Source organism: Microtus ochrogaster, linkage group LG9 (assembly GCF_000317375.1).
Source record: "Microtus ochrogaster isolate Prairie Vole_2 linkage group LG9, MicOch1.0, whole genome shotgun sequence".
In the NCBI taxonomy this organism is placed as follows: domain Eukaryota; kingdom Metazoa; phylum Chordata; class Mammalia; order Rodentia; family Cricetidae; genus Microtus; species Microtus ochrogaster.
The window spans coordinates 40,269,745-40,286,374 of record NC_022034.1 but is presented as its reverse complement, the minus strand read 5'-3'; the positions used below and the strand labels follow the sequence as shown (position 1 = coordinate 40,286,374).

General features: G+C 41.3%; 1 protein-coding gene across 13 annotated transcripts in view; it reads left to right on the top strand.

The window, feature by feature from the left end:
• Ptprk (protein tyrosine phosphatase, receptor type K) overlaps window positions 1–15,315 on the top strand; it is a 539,194-nt gene extending 523,879 nt beyond the window's left edge. For all 13 annotated transcript variants that reach the window (XM_013352406.2, XM_026787348.1, XM_013352405.2 and 10 more), the window contains 9 exons: window positions 500–654; window positions 2,950–3,085; window positions 3,308–3,457; window positions 4,291–4,464; window positions 6,394–6,525; window positions 6,647–6,772; window positions 10,127–10,290; window positions 11,021–11,156; window positions 13,825–15,315. In XM_013352406.2, coding sequence (XP_013207860.1) covers window positions 500–654; window positions 2,950–3,085; window positions 3,308–3,457; window positions 4,291–4,464; window positions 6,394–6,525; window positions 6,647–6,772; window positions 10,127–10,290; window positions 11,021–11,156; window positions 13,825–13,878 — 1,227 coding nt within the window. In that variant the 3' untranslated portion in view covers window positions 13,879–15,315. The remainder of the gene's footprint in view (window positions 1–499; window positions 655–2,949; window positions 3,086–3,307; window positions 3,458–4,290; window positions 4,465–6,393; window positions 6,526–6,646; window positions 6,773–10,126; window positions 10,291–11,020; window positions 11,157–13,824) is intronic.
• Window positions 15,316–16,630: the final 1,315 nt, after the last annotated feature.

Genomic DNA, 16,630 nt, shown 5'->3' with positions numbered 1-16,630 from the left:
TTGGTGGGCCAAATTATTTCACAGAGCTGAGAAAAGATCATTTACCCAGAGAACAGTTTAGCTGCGTGTGTATTTACAAACCAATCTAGTGTGGCAGTGTCCTGGAAAATCCCTACAAACCATGTTTCAAAACCATTTTCAACATGGCTAAGCAAGGTATTGAAATCTCCACTTGAGAACTCAGTGCCCCAGATCAGGGGGAGCTTTTCCACTTCTTCCTTGTCCCCCCAATAATTTCATGTGGTGTCATTCCCAGTAAGAAGCAAGATGGCAAGGCAAATAAAAATTTACCCAGGGAAGCAAACAGAACTAAGTTCCTTTCCTGGCAGTTCTGTGGTGATAAAGGTTAAGTCCCAAGCCGTGTTAAACCAGTACCCTTAAAAAAAAAATAAGTAAAATAAAACTTTGGTAAATGTTGTTTTCGTGGTCACTCAAATTGAGTGAATTTGATGACTTTCTCTGGATCCTTTCTAAGGCTCTGTTTTCTAACTTTGCACAGAGGGGCTATAACGAAATCCGTGAAGTCAAACAGTTCCACTTCACTGGCTGGCCTGACCATGGTGTTCCATACCACGCCACGGGGCTTCTCTCCTTCATTAGGAGAGTCAAGCTGTCCAACCCTCCTAGTGCTGGGCCCATCGTTGTGCACTGCAGGTGAGTGATGCTCTCAGCTTCAAGTGACCATCCAGACAGGGCTCGCCAGCCTGACAGCTCGATGTTGCTGATGAAGGAAGCAGAAATAAAAGCTGGCCTCGGGTAGGACATAAGCCAGGAACACAGCCATCCCTGTACAGTGTTGTCCTCAGGCCCAAATGTGGAAAGTGCCTCTTAGTGCCTACGCCTGTGTTGGCCAGTTTTATCGCTTTAGAAAATCCCATACTGGAAATAATGGTAAGTTAGAATAGAGATCTTTTTTTCCAGTCCACTTAATTCTCACTAGAATCCCAGCTATTAAAGCTGAATTTGAGATTACTAAATGGCCTAAATTACAAGAATTGGGCCTATCAAACAGGTGTGTAACTTTAAAAACCAACAAACAAATCAGTATCCATCAGAGGACCTTAAAAGACACATTGCTGCGATTCAGCAAATAATTGCCAAAGACATGAATATTAAATCCAGATTTGTTCTGATTAAAAACTTCTTTGAGGGCAAAGGAAAAAGAAGCAATCCAAGGCACGAAAGCAAACTGCATGGCTCATTTTGAAATAGGCCAGGAGAACAAGGACAGATTCTAAAAAGCTGCTCTGAAGGCTGCACACCGTTCTCAGATAGTACTCCTTCCTTCCCAACCGCTTCCCACGTTGAACTTCAGCATCTTTTTTTTTTCCTTTTGTAAAATCCAAACAATTCAGAATTGCAATGACCTTTTAAAACAGAAAGAAAGAAAATAAACAAAGGTAAGGGATGCTGCATCTCATAAGGATCAGACTCGGAACATACCTAAAAGAGGAAAAACATCCTTTCAATCCTCCAGAAATCTGATGGACTCTTCAATTATTTCCCTGCCACAGACACTGGGAACAATGATTGAGAAGCAGAATTGGGAGAAATCGTGATACCTGACTATCTTTGGCTAACACACAAAAGAATAGCAAGTGTAAGCGAGATGACCACACTTGGCTAACAAAGAAATAATGCCAGGAGCGCAGTTGAATGTTTAGAAGTGGAATAAATAGGTTTGAATTCGGTGACTTTTTGATTCATTGTGGGGATTTGTGTTTTCTTAAATTGCTTGCTTCGAAAGGGCTCTGGATTTTCCAGGTCCCAGAACCAGAGATGACGTTTTCCTTTTCATGGTGTCATCTTTGTTATTTTGTCTTTTTTTTTTTTTTTCTGAAGCTGAGCACCGAACACAGGTGTCATCTTTGTATGTAGAGAAATGAAGAAACTGGCTGGGTAGAGAATCCTTCACCCTCTCCCCCTGTCCCTCACCACCCCTCCGTTGTGTTTTATTGCGGGTAATCTTTCCAAAGAGGAAAATCATCATATTATGATTCTGTTTGAAAGCATGTGATTCTTCTTTAGAAATGAAACAGCAAAGAGGCTATCAGGTTAGTATTGGCTCAGTAGTTAGGAGCACTGGCTGCTCTTGCAGAGCACTGGGTTTCAGTTCTCAAAAGCCATGTGTGGCAGATCACAACTAACTGTCTGCAACTCCAGTCCCAGAAGTCCCACGCCCTCTTCTCATGTCCACAGGCATCAGGCATGCACATGGTAAACATACATACAGGCAAAACATTATTTATCCAGTGAAAATACTGAAGTAAGTATGTAGAATAGATTTTTAAAGGGTGGCTAGCACCATGACCTGAGAGAGATCGCACTCTAGTTCACAGAACAACTTCAGCTTCCCTTCGGATAGTATTAAATATTCTTTCTCTTTGGGGACTTTCTCCTCTCTGGTAGTATCCCTCTCTCCCTCCAGCCATTTCCTTTGGCATTTCCTGTGAACTGTGGCTCCTCTCAGTTCCCATCGGAAGGTTCTTGGTGTTTACATGAGTGGAGATAGGACAGCGAGACCTGCTGCTGCTGGATGCCTGAATACAGGAGCGTGAAGGAAACTCAATGTGGAGCTAAACTTTGAAGCTTGCTGCCAATACTGTTTCAGTCCCATGAGTGTGAAGTTATAAAATAATATAAAATTAACACATTTAAATTCGCATGAAATGAAGACCGTGTGATAGAGATGTGCAACTTGAAAAAAATATATATACATTATGTTCATGTGGAAATAATTTGCAACTCTCGTTCTGACCTAAGTACGCCATGCCAAATCAGACATTACACGCACAGTCATTTTTATGCATTAGTATGTTTTTGGGTGGCATATAAAAATTATGTGTTTGCTTTCTCTTAAGTCAGTTTGGCTTCATGTAGCCCAAGGTAGACTAGAGACTGAAGCTTACGAAAAGAAACATGCTTCTCATACTTTTCTCATTTTCTCAGCGCTGGTGCTGGGCGCACAGGATGCTACATTGTGATTGACATCATGCTGGACATGGCTGAAAGAGAGGGTGTGGTTGACATCTACAACTGTGTCAAAGCCTTACGATCACGCCGCATCAATATGGTTCAGACAGAGGTAGATGGTCTTATTCTTAGTCTGTCTTTATTTTCCTTTTGTTCCCACCACTTACGAAATGAAATTTACTGTATTTCTTACAATATAATCAATATTGGCTCATTGAATCAGAGAGTAACCGATATCTTCAATAATAGTGCCCTTTCGGTATATTCTATATCTCCTGTAAACTATGCATTGCTAAACTAGTATGAAATTGTCTCTTTTTTTTTCTTTTGATAGGAGCAGTACATTTTTATTCATGATGCCATTTTAGAAGCTTGCTTATGTGGAGAGACTGCCATCCCTGTCTGTGAATTTAAAGCTGCATATTTTGATATGATTAGAATAGACTCGCAAACTAACTCCTCCCATCTCAAAGATGAATTTCAGGTATTGACTGTTTCTAAGGTTTCTATTAAAACTTTTCCAGTTTGTCCTGGGAACTAATAACTCTTTTAGAAAAGGTCTTTCAGGTCAAATATATAACCTTTGACCCTTCTGCAATGATAATATGACATTTTTGTCTTTCATTATGAATGTTATGGATTCATTTGCACTGATATCTGCTATATCCTGAAGGGCAAATGAATTCATATTCTGAAAAGGGTATGAGAAAAAGATAACAGTCAAATCTGGTTATGATTTTTGTGTTTGTAACTTCTTTCTTTCCTCCATACAGCCTTACTATTTTGGCCTTTAATGGCATGCTCAATGTGAGATCAGCATATTAATAATAATGGCTGAGATTTGCACTAAACATTGTCTTAGCTCCAGTGTGTTCACTGCTTTTATACAACCTTCAACATGGAAGAAAATTAGTTCACACGTAGCCCTGGGAAACTGCTCCTTAGATTCTTGGTGTAGTGTTCTGGCATGACAAAATGTGATTGCAGATGGTCGCTTTCCATTTGAAGCCCATCATTACCTTCGTGGATGGCCCTTGTATTTTCTTTGTCTGGGCAGTGTGTTTTGTGGATAGCTGTGTAGTTTAGCTGTTCTTTCCTTTTGAGAAGAGACACATGAATAAAATGTGTCCCATGACTGCCTCCCTTCACAGGCTTTCTTCGCTTAACTAAAAAGTCCATCAGCCCGTCACAGAGGCAACTGCCGTTGTTTTTCACAAACCCTTCACCTTCCACTTGGCTTCCCAAATACTTGGTGGGTCTGCGCTATGCTATTCAGTGGGTCTCTGTTTTATAACCTGGGTTCCCTTTTCTTTTCAGACTCTGAATTCTGTTACCCCTCGACTCCAAGCTGAAGACTGCAGCATCGCCTGCCTGCCAAGGAACCATGACAAGAACCGTTTCATGGACATGCTCCCACCTGACAGATGTCTGCCTTTTTTAATTACAATCGACGGGGAGAGCAGTAACTACATCAATGCTGCTCTTATGGATGTAAGAAACTGACTCTTTGTTAGTAGAAAGTGCCCTGAGAATCTCCGTAACTCAGCTGAACACTGGCTACTTTTCATTTCGTGGAATTATAAAATGGGCTAGAATGGAAAATTGGAAACTGTCAGTGAAATATGAATTGTTTTGAAAAGGATCTGAGGTTGCACCTCCAGAGACTCTTAGCAAGTCTAATTTTTAGAGGTGTAGTGTCAATTTGAAGTTTGATAGTTGTATTATCCTATAGAAATCTATGAGTTATATTTTTCGCCTTAATTATTTTGAGAAACAAGATTAATACCATATCTTTTTTGAGTAGTGGGAATGCATTTTAAAATCACAGAATGCCATATCCTACCAAAGTGTGGGGTTTTAATTTGGAAATATTTATGTATGACGCTCAGTGTTCTAAACATTTAAAGGTAACTAATTTTATTTAGTAAACTATTTAGAAATGACTAAGGAAGACATGGACAATATCATGTTAAGAAAAAAATCATCATCAGGAAAACACTTATTTTGACCCCCTTCAGCTGCTCTCACATGTCCTCTGTGGGCCACTAGCCCAGAAACAGAACAACAGGGAAGGGGATTTAAAATTGTGTCACCATTGATCTTACTTTGTTATCTTGGGAAGAAGCAAGAAAGTAGACAAGATTCAGTATCCTTAAGACAATTTATCACCTTTATTTCTTTTTCATTTTGCCTATGAAGCGATAGCAAGGAAACTATCGGAGTCTTTCCCCTCCCTGAATATAGACAATTATCCCTCACCACTTCCCCCTCCAAGCTTTGGGATTAAAGGTGTATGCTACCATACTCAACTGCTCTCTTTCTTTCTTTTTTTATTTTAAGGGTTTTAACCTTTTTCTTTTCTCTCCCAAGCCTGCATATATTTTTTAAACATTGTAAACTATTTAGAGGTTTTCTTTGTCTTTGAATCTCTCTTTACTGTATCTCTCTCTCTTTTACTGACCACATGAGTCTTTAATTTGCTAAGCAATAGGGAGAGGATTAAAGCCATGGCTTTGACAGCTAGATCCAGCCCATTTCTTAGCTTTCTGAGATGCCAGCCTCCTGGCAGAGTTACCCGCTGGAGCCATGTTTATTGCCACAACTCTATGGCATTTCAAGGTCCTTGCCAACAAGCAAACTGCAACAGTGTGTCCACAAACAACACTCAAATGCTTCCTAGTTGGACCGCCTGCCTGAAAGAATCAGAGTTTGCTCTGGTAGGACGGCCCAGAAAGCCGGCATTAAAACAGAGCAACTTTTTTCCTGCTATGGCTGTAAACCAAAGAGCATGTGGTCAGCTTTTCAACAACACCATTTAAGGGTTTTGTGGCAGGACCTCTTAAAGATCTGCAAGGTTCTACAGCTAAAGCTGAGTCAGGAAGCCTCTCTTAAATGAGAGCGCTTGCTTGTGTCTAGCAAGCAGAGCAGACCTGAGAAATTGCTGCTACCAAGAAGCCATGCTTTATTCTATTTTTTTCTGTCTAGAATTACTTCCTGAGCTCTTTCAGGCTTTATGTGGATACAGTTGTCCACATGTTGGGCAGCTATTTGTAACATGAGGGTCTGATTGTTGGGGTTTCTATCCTCCTCTGTGTTTATCCTGTATTAACATTCCTGGTTGAAATAAAGCTGGGACTCAAATACTGTAATGACATCAAACTCTATGTCATTTACTCATTCCTAGTTCCATTACATCCCAGTGGTGCCATGGCTTAGGAGGCACTGTGTCTTCATCTCTCTTGAAAGCTACTGCCACCTACTTGGTCCTGCAATGGAGTACATTGAATGTTTGTATAACTTGTTGTGCATTTTATTTATTTATTCATCAAGAATTTCATAAGTATGTACAATGAAAGTATCATGCCACCCCCCTTTGCATTTTGAGTTCTTGCATTTTTCAACTCTCCTGCTTCTCCACAGAGCTACAGGCAGCCAGCAGCTTTCATCGTCACACAGTACCCGCTGCCGAACACTGTGAAAGATTTCTGGAGACTGGTGTATGATTATGGTTGTACCTCCATTGTGATGCTAAATGAAGTGGACTTGTCCCAGGTTGGCTTTGCAGTTCTGGATGCATCCTAACGGAACAGTAATAAATTTCATTTTCTACTGTGTAGAACTTTAAAACTAAACCAAACCTCTGCTCTTCCTTTCCCAAATGTTAATCATGTAGGGCTGCCCTCAGTACTGGCCAGAAGAAGGGATGCTGCGATATGGCCCTATCCAAGTGGAGTGTATGTCTTGTTCAATGGACTGTGATGTGATCAATCGGATTTTTAGGATATGCAACCTAACTAGGGTAAGTCTTACTCTGGGCATCCTAACTGACCTGCTTCAGAGCAAAGAGGTTGTGATTCTGATCGATCCTAATTCTATCCGGACAATAGGGGGAGAAGAATCAGTAAGCACCCACATGGTCCAGGCCAGAGTCACTGATCACCTTATGTCTTAGTAACAGGACAAAAGGTATTCCAGATGCAGGAAATCTGAAATGCTGAAAGCTAGGTTCTCCGGTCAGTGAGTACAGTAACATGCTCGGTCTGGAAGGCCAGATTCAGATGCAGTCTCTCTCTTTTTTTAAATATTTATTTATTTATTATGCATATAATATTCTGTCTGTGTGTATGCCTTCAGGCCAGAAGAGGGCACCAGACCCCATTACAGATGGTTGTGAGCCACTATGTGGTTGCTGGGAATTGAACTCAGGACCTTGAGGACTGCTGAGAAGTCAAGATCAATGACACTGGGTTTTGATCCTACTGCACATACTGGCTTTGTAGGAGCCTAGGCAGTTTGGATGCTCACCTTACTAGACCTGGAAGGAGTGGGAGGTCCCTGGACTTCCCACAAGGCAGGGAACCAGGACTGCTCTTGGGGCTGATGGGGGAGGGGGACTTGATTGGGGGAGGGGGAGGAATATGGGAGGCATTGGAGGGGAGGAGACAGAAATCTTTAATAAATAAATAAAATTTAAAAAAAAAGAGCAGGCAATGCTCTTAAGCTCTGAGCCATCTCTCCATCCCCAGATGCAGTCTCTTAATCAGCATTTACAGTCTGGGCCTGGCCCCAGAGTACCTGTGGACTTAGGTAGAGGATGATACATTTCTTAATTATTAATATTGACCTCCAGCCTAGAAAAAAAGGAGCATACCAGTGAAAAGTAAAGATAATCATGGTAACCACAGAGAGGGGCAGGATAAAACAGGGCAGCCATCACAGGAGACTTGCATGTTACTATTTCAGGACCTGTGTGTAATGGGAAACCCAACCCTGAGGGAGAAGTCAGCCACATCTATTGCTAAATCTTTGCCCGCCTACTTGTTCTTCTCACCTACTGGTTCTGATGCCTGATGCTCTGAACATTGCAGCATCTGATTCTGCCCAGCTCCAAAGGAGGAATCAGTGTTGCCTCTGCTGTGCCTTTTGCCAGCAGCTGAGTGGCAGTTGTATCCCACAGGGGTTTTTCTTTCCCTGGTATGGTTTATACAATAGCAACTCTGAAGGCCTTTTCCTAAAAACCAACCAACAATACACTAGTAAAACCATTTAGCTTTCAACAAGATAGTAAGCCGAATTTGAAAATAGTAACCTCCACAACACAATACTTTAAAGAGAAGAGACTGTCCTGTTTCAAAGTCATCAGTTCTGTTTAAGACTATGATTTTAAGTGTGTGATCAGGGCTGTCATGTTTCTTATATCAAAATGACTATATGTGTGTCTTGTTAATTAGCCTATGTGAATATAACTAGGAACAGGGGATAAACTCATAACCAATTCTATCACTCATTTTAGTGGAGAAAAAAAAAGGAATGAATTCAACCGTGTCATAATATTCGTGCATATCTTAGACTTTAATTTAAATGGAATCTCATTATGTCTGCGCATCTGCTTCAATTTCTGTCTAGTCATATTTTAACTAAGCAACTGTAGCTGCTCAAGTGCAGAAGCAAAACTCATCTGTGAGTGGAGCTCTTTCTATAGGAAATTTTCTAGCATGATTTGAAATCTGTTGAATTTTTTTCAGGAAATATATTGGTTTGGTTATTTCTGTGCATATATTATGTTCTGGTGCTTATTTATACCTGATGTTTTTATTCTCGGCAGAATTATTTTGTATCACTCACTTCATTGTGAGTTTAGTATGCAAATGGGGAATGAGAGTAGATAGGGTTTTTGCCCTACGAAGAGGTGCATGAGTTCTTCCATGTGAAACTCACCACAGGATACCCTTTGAAATAGGTACTCAGTGTACTGCGTACTCTTCTCTGTATTTCCTACTCAGGGTCTTGGGTTTCTATTTATTCCAGCAGCACTGCTGTTTAGAAAGTACCATGCAAAGTTCTCCCGATACCTAGCTTAAGGTGAAAGGAGAGTGTTCCTTGTCTTTAAGGAGTCTACACGTTACCAGAGAAGGCTGGCATCGCACTACTTAATGTACAAGTGTCTCTTTACTGACATGATGTACATGTGTCAGAGGAGAAGTACAGAATATAAATTGTTTACCTGGACGACCAGGCATAGCATGACCAGAGAACTTCAGAAGAAAGGGGTATTTAAGAAAACTTTGAAGAGTTAGTAGGTATCATTTGAGGGTGGGATAGCCAGAGGCAGAGAGCTTTCCCCAGGGTACTTTGGTTCTGTACCCTCTTAGGAAAGTTCCCAGGCAAACCTGGGTCAAATTAGCTTGTCTACTTGATAGTGAGAAGAGCGCTATAGTAAGACATTTTCAAAACGAACAGGGACATCCTCTTCAAAGGCTCCAAGGCAAGCAGTGGTAAAGGAGCTAACGGAAGACAGAGTGTCTCCAAACGCAATGCTCTGTTAGAGGGAAAGGAGGTTGGGAGGCCAGGTGAACCAGATCATGAAAGGAGTTGGTCGCAGCAGATTGCTAAGAACATTAGGGAGCCATTGGTTTTAAGAGTGACAAGATTGTCTTTTAAACGTCAGCATAATCATAATGTGTGTACTAAGAGTGGATGGCAGGGAGACAGAAAGCGGTAAAGGTCATCACCAGGACATAGTATCACAACTTGTGTGGGTTGGGGCAGTAAAGGGACAGTGGATTTTAAAGGCTTTAGGAGCAGGACTTGAGTGTCTTACTCAAGGTTTGGGGGTGAGGAAGACTCATCATCTTAGTTATTTTCCTGTGACAAAATCTCTAACAAGAAGCAAATTGGGTGAGATACATTTATTTCAGCTGACAATTTGAGAGTTACAGTCCGTCACAACAAGGATGATGGCAGCAAGACTCTACTGCTGGTGGTCACATCGCGCCCACAGTCTGGAAGCAGGCAGAGACGGCTGCCTGTGTTCAGCTTGCTTTCTTCCTTTGATGCAGTCCAGGACCCCAGCCTGTGGAATGCTACTGCCCACAGTCAGGGTGGCTCTTTCCACTTCAGTGATCCGAGTGTAGATAATTCTCCACAAGCATGCCCAAATATCTGTCTCTGAGGTGATTCTGGATCCTATGAAGTTAGTTGACAATCGATATAAGTCATCACAGGCAGATCAAAAAGATAAGTTTTTCTTGCACTAACTGCATGGAATGTTTCTGTCAAATCACCTGAACTGTCATCAACTAGACTCCGTCCAGTATGCATTTCCCTCGATATTCTCATCCTGTTCTCATGCAAATCCTTGCTTTCTCTCCAGCCCCAGGAAGGTTACCTGATGGTGCAGCAGTTCCAGTACCTTGGCTGGGCTTCTCATCGGGAAGTGCCTGGCTCCAAACGTTCGTTTTTGAAACTGATCCTGCAGGTGGAGAAATGGCAGGAGGAATGTGAGGAAGGGGAAGGCCGGACGATCATCCACTGCTTGTGAGTAGGGCAGAGCAGCATGCCCTGGCCGTGCGAGGGACCTCGGAGTACATTTCCTCATTCGCCTTTGCTTTGCTTATGTGAAAAAGGCACTGTCCAAATCCTGTCAGACCTACCATAGGTCCTCTTCCAAAACAGAAATCTAGGCTCATAAATGAATAATTTACTACTAATTTTAGGTTTTTTTTTGTTTTCTAACTATTAAGAATTAAATACTTGGAGTTAGAAAGATGGCTCAGTAGTTAAGAGCCCTGGCTACTTTTCCAGAGGACCTGGGTTCAATTCCCGGTACTCATTGGTGGCTCACTACCCTCTCTGACTCTAGTTCCTGGACATTTTTTGCCCTCTTCTGCCCTCCATGGGCACGGCACGCATGTGGTCCACAACACATGCACACAATAAAATAATGAAAATTAGGCAGTTGTTATATGATTTAACTCTTTTAAACACCTATGCAAGCAACCTCTTTGATTCGTACAGTTGCAAATACGTTAGGATCTCAACATCTCTAAGTTTTAGAATTTATGTCAGTTATATACACCTTCATCTAAGCTCCTGAGCTAACTTTATCCTCTGGTCCTTTCCTCTCCGCCCTTCACATGTGCACAAATATAAATCAGAGTCCAAAGACATGGAACAAATATTAAAGGCGAATTTCCTTTCCCAGATGAATGTGATGATGTGACGTGCGAGTCCCCCGAAGCTGCTCACACCGTGTTTGTGCTTTCAGGAATGGCGGTGGCCGCAGCGGCATGTTCTGTGCCATAGGCATTGTTGTTGAGATGGTGAAGCGGCAAAACGTGGTGGATGTTTTCCATGCAGTAAAGACCCTGCGGAACAGCAAGCCAAACATGGTGGAAGCCCCGGTGAGTCACACGGTCTTCGAAGGGTCTCAGTGACAACTTTGTCGTGGGCCTACGTACTGGTTTGACTTCACAGACACACACAGGAAATTTGCTGGTATTTGTGCCTGATAGGTAGACTGTAGCGAATCTGCCTCCACTTATACCAACACATTGCTCATTACATGAACTGTTGAATGAAGGAAACACTCTCATTTAATTTGAGAAATGTGTAGGGCTTTTTCTCCTTATAGGCGGTAAATTGGTGGTACAGCAAACTTTTATAGTAGTTCTATAAGAATAAATCCTGCTAAAGTATAGTCCCTTTTCGCTTGTTGAAGCAGATTGAGTTAAGTAGTATTTATGCTCACGGGCCACCTCAGCAATTTAGACACCTATTTTCCATTTATTCATTTACTCTACATTTTATCTGACTTATTTTGGTGAATGTGTGTGTGCGTTGCTAGGTATGGAACCAGGACCTCAAACATGCTAGGCAAGATGTTCTACAATTAGCCTATACCCACAGACCTGACACTCAGTGTTTAGAAAGAAGAGCTGGAGTCTATTGCAGTCGGTGTCTGTAATCCTTCACTATCTAATACAGCTGTCCATTGTCAGGTTGTCCTTGCTCACAGTTTTCAGCTTAATTTAGCATCTTTGAAGTACAGTCCCCACAGTGTGACCTGAGTTCTCCTGAGCTCATAAAGCTTGGAAAGTAGGGACTGATGGGGGATAGTGAAGAAGGTTTCCCCCGAGTGGAGCTGAGTACCAAGTAGGAGGGACAGTTGTTGCCTCTGCTGCATATCTTCCTTGGGGGTTACATGCTGGTACGGTAGGATCAGGTGAAGAGCAGCTGTGGCACTCCAAGCACAGTAAACCAGAAACCCCAGAGCATCACTGTCGCTTGCCCTACTTTATCAAGATGATCAGATAGCACAAAGGAGAAGAAAAAGAAGCGATTCAGTAAGCTCGCCAGTGTGTTTTCACCACTTCCTGCTCTGGGCTGTTCACACAGGAGGTGCATTGCTTCCTGTGACAAACATCTAAAGACCCCGGTTTATGCTGTTTCACTTTGACAAATGGCAGCTTACTTCTTCCTTTCTCAGGTCCTTATAGGGGAGTCCACCTAGGACCAGATCGGGTTGCCCTCTCTGGGGTGCTGACAATTGAGAGGGACAAAGCGAATGGATTTGAGAGAGGATTTACGTACAAAATGGCCAGGAAGTAGCTATGACTCTAGTTTCACAGTGTGTAACCTGTGCAATACACGCACCCTGAAACATTTCAAATCCCACGGAGATCGCTGCTGCCTTCAGAAGTGACTTTTAGCTCCAAATTTATCTTTAATATACCACCTTTTCTTTAACTTGTAAGTCTGTGGTTGAACATTTGTTATCGAACCTTCCAGTGAGTTACTCTTTTCCTTTATCTTCATGCTCCACAAATCCTGACAGAATTGACAGACCACTCTGCTTAGTAAAGCTTGATTAGAAAAGTTTTCTAAGGGTTTAGGCTGAGTTTGGTAAGGGAATTTCGAATTAAACAAAATTGAGACTCTCTGGCTGGTTGCAAGCTCTTGGTGAAGTTCCTTGGGCACCACACATCCCCTAGTAGGAGCTAATGTAAAGTGTATTTACTTCGGTAGTTACAATAAAGGAAATACCATACTAATGCTAGAGACTCTGGATTGTCTCTTTCAAAATAGGATTCATTTTAGATTCTCTAGTTCAGCCTGAACTTTACCTCATTGGACTGAGTTGGGAACTTTTCAATGGTTTCCATAGTGTAAGTCATCATTTACATCATAGTCCATAGACTTTTGTAAGTTCTTGGTAATGGAGTAAGTACATGGCCAGACTCAAAGTCTAGTTTCAGCTCAAATGGTGGGTTAACAAGCAAGTTGTACTGTTAAGGGAGAGGCAGCAGCAATCAATTTTTAGGCATAAATAAGGTCGAAGTTTTTTGAAAATTCCTAAAGTTTTTTAAAAATTTATTTAAGTGATGCTCTGACAATATCAACCGTGGAAAAATGTAAAACACGAAATTACAAAAGGTTGTTTAAAATAGGTTCTTCTCTCTAAATCTAAAGAGATGATTTGGGATGTGGAGGAAAGCCTTGGCACACCCCAGCAACAATATAAAACAAGAAAATATTGAAGTCATCTAGCAACTAATCCGAGTGGTAGATCGTTGTGTAAGATAAAAAGACTTGGAATTATGTGGCCTAAAGCTGTAAAACATAAAATCATCTTGCGATCTACGGTCATTTATTTACTCTGGATAATTGTTGTTTCAATCATGTACTAGCAACGACTGGGGTAAACCAAGGTGATTTTTAACAATTGCTCCTAATGGCAGCTCCTGTCCTGGTTCTTTACATTTTTGTAAGCTGCGAAACATTCTGATGGTGAGGCCCAGCAATTTTAATCACACCAAAATTCTGGATATTATATTAACTGATAGAAAATGCAGGACAAAAAACAAAAACACCTTTTTGTGTTGTTGCTCCTTTTTCTTAAGTAGGGATCATTAGCCTCAAGTATAAAATATGTATGCCCAGATGTTCCTGTTATGTACAGAATACGTAATTTGCCACTCTTAAATAATGTCAAGAATTCACACAGATGCTATTATTCACTATTAGCCTCTTGCTAACTCTGTTCATCCCTTCTGTGCTAACATGTTGCAGGAGCAGTACCGTTTCTGCTATGACGTGGCTTTGGAGTACCTGGAGTCCTCGTAGTTCGGTGACGCTGTTTGCAGAGCACCCCAGCAGAGACCCATTCACCTGCTGAGCCAGCAGCCGTTGTACCTGTTACACCTGCACAGAGAGATTTTAATGTGGGGGGCGGGAGGCTTTTACATTGGAGAGGCAACCGTATTTTTCTTATGAAGTTGTGTATCTTAATAAAAAGGACTTGATCCGTTTCTATGACTGTACGAGAGCATCCACATTTTGTGCCACCCAAATCATCTTTACGAAGAGGCAGAGTCCGATGAGGGATGATCTGGGTTGTCCGGGGAACACGCAGCCTGTTCTCTTCTGCTTTCAGTAGAGCAGCTACCACACATTGCATGCACTTTTAAAACAGCATTTCTCTCCTTTTAAAAAAAAATGCTGTAGAATCTGGAAGTGGGGAAGAACACAAAAGCTGTGCAAATTCATAATCAGTTTCATTTTTCTATGTTCAAAGTGTAGCAGAGCTCTATATAAATGTATAAATTATATATAAATATATATAACCGGCTTATTTTCTTTCAATGTGCAATGATGGCTGGATCATTTAAAGTTCTTTTTAGAAAATATCATAAGCCAAAGACTCAAGTGTAAATATGTCTATATGGAAGAAGCACATTATATTTATTGGTTACTTACATTACATTTTTGATGGCTAAAATACTACCACCACACAATCACTTTTGTTTCCGAAGAAAGCTTTTTCTTTAGCTAAAATCAATGGTAAACAATTTTTGTAGATTATTTTTTGTATGTTTAGTGTAAGTAGGGGATAAACTTTTTATTCCTAAACCAGGAAGCAAAATGTTCTTTGTAGTGGTTCCCTTGTGTACATGCTTGTGAATTAAATTGATGTAAAACATCTTGGCAATTGTCTTTGAATAGAGGACCAAATTAAAATGTTTTGCTGAAAATGTAGTTTTTCCCAGTTTCATTAGGTAAATGATGGCTTGATGGTTGCATAGGAGAAATCTGCACAGCAGAGGACCCTGTGGGTAGCTTGCCCAATGTTTAAAAACACCTTTAAATGCTTTACACGTTAAAGGAGTTGGGCTTCTCAGCCTGTGGCCTAGCACTGTTCAGGAACCCAGGATGGCAACATGATGCTTTCGGGGACAAGTTTTAGCAAACTGTGAACTGTCGGGGTAACACAGTGCTCTTTTGGATGTTTCTAAGCGCAAGCTTTGGATTCCTACCATAAAAAGTGTGAGCGGATCGATGCCCGGTTCCTGTTGCCTGCTTTTATGAGATTCCCCAGTGAATTTTTCTAAGTGTGGTCTCGTTCTCAGGCTCCATGTAGCTGTAACTTCACATCATCAGCTTGCAGTTTCTTATTAATGGAAGCATTCCGCTGTCCTCTTTCTAGATTGCCAGTCCATGACGTGGTGCTTAGCAAGATTTAATTAAAGTAAGAGTGAAATAAAGTTTTTTATAATTATGACATTTATTGATTGCACATCATTTTCTCTTCTAAATCTTCATGGCTTGATTCCCAAACAAATAGGCTGTCTATGACTCAATATAAGCTTGCCACAAAAATTCTTCTGAAAGCATGTTTCACATCCAACAAGGAGCTTGTCATAGTTTTGTTTCCTACACCACACGTTACATAGTCCAGGTCAGTAAGAGGGGAAAGAGCTAGAGGTTTAAGTGTCTTTTTTACATCTTTTTCTTTGATTCTCTATATTTATATTGTCATAGTTTGTATTAATTGTTTTCTGTCAACTATCTAAGGAAACATCAGTATGAAAGGCCTAACTATGTTTTTCTGAATATCCATATTCAAAACTTGCACTTCCTATCCTTAACACCCCCCCCCCTTAGCAGACCTGTGTGTGGTCTTGCCTTTGCCCAATTGTGTCCTTCTGGAAAGATGTCCTGGCAAAGCTCTGGACTATAAGCGTCTTATATTTTGAATTTGAAATGTCTCCAGTGTGCTTGTGTGTTATAAATTTGGTTGCCTACTGATGCGCTTTGAGGACATGCATGCATCCTGAGCACTATAGCCTTATTCATCCAGCATTCCAGTAAGAGATTCATAATTTGATGATAACACTATTAAGAAATGGTAGAAACTAATAGTTGGAGATCTGGAAAAATGATTCAGCCATTAAAATACCTGCCATATGAGCATGAAAACCCAAGTTGGGGTTCTTGGAGCTTACTGGCCAGCCATTCTGTCTGAATTGGTCAGTGCAGTATGGAGGAGTGGTGGGCTGTGTCCCGCCGCCTGGCTAGCTTATACCTTGAAATAGCAACACACAAACTGTATTCATTTAAACACTGCCTGGCCCATTATATCTAGCCTCTTCTTGGCTAATTCTTACATCTTGATTCAACCCATTTCTAATCATCTGTGTAGAACCACGAGGTCATGACTTACTGGAAAAAATTCACCATGTCTGACCTGGCAGCCTTATGGCAGGCAACTCTCTACCTGCCTTTATCCTCCCAGCATCCAGTTCTGCCTGCCTAAGTTTCTGCCCTATCAAAAGGCCAAGAGAGTTCTTTATTCAACCATTGGAAGCAACACATAAAAAAAAAAAGACCTCCTACACCAGGTAAGCTCCCGGTACTCTGAAAAACTATCTCAAGAACAAAGGGCATTTGAATATGATCTATTATATTGACTCGCTACAGAAATGGGGAAAGGGAGGGAGGGACGGTGCGTGAGAGCAAACACTAAGAGTTGGTTCCTCACTGGAGGATGTGTACGGCAGAGAGCGTGCCCCAGAAGGACGTATCATTCCTGGCCCCT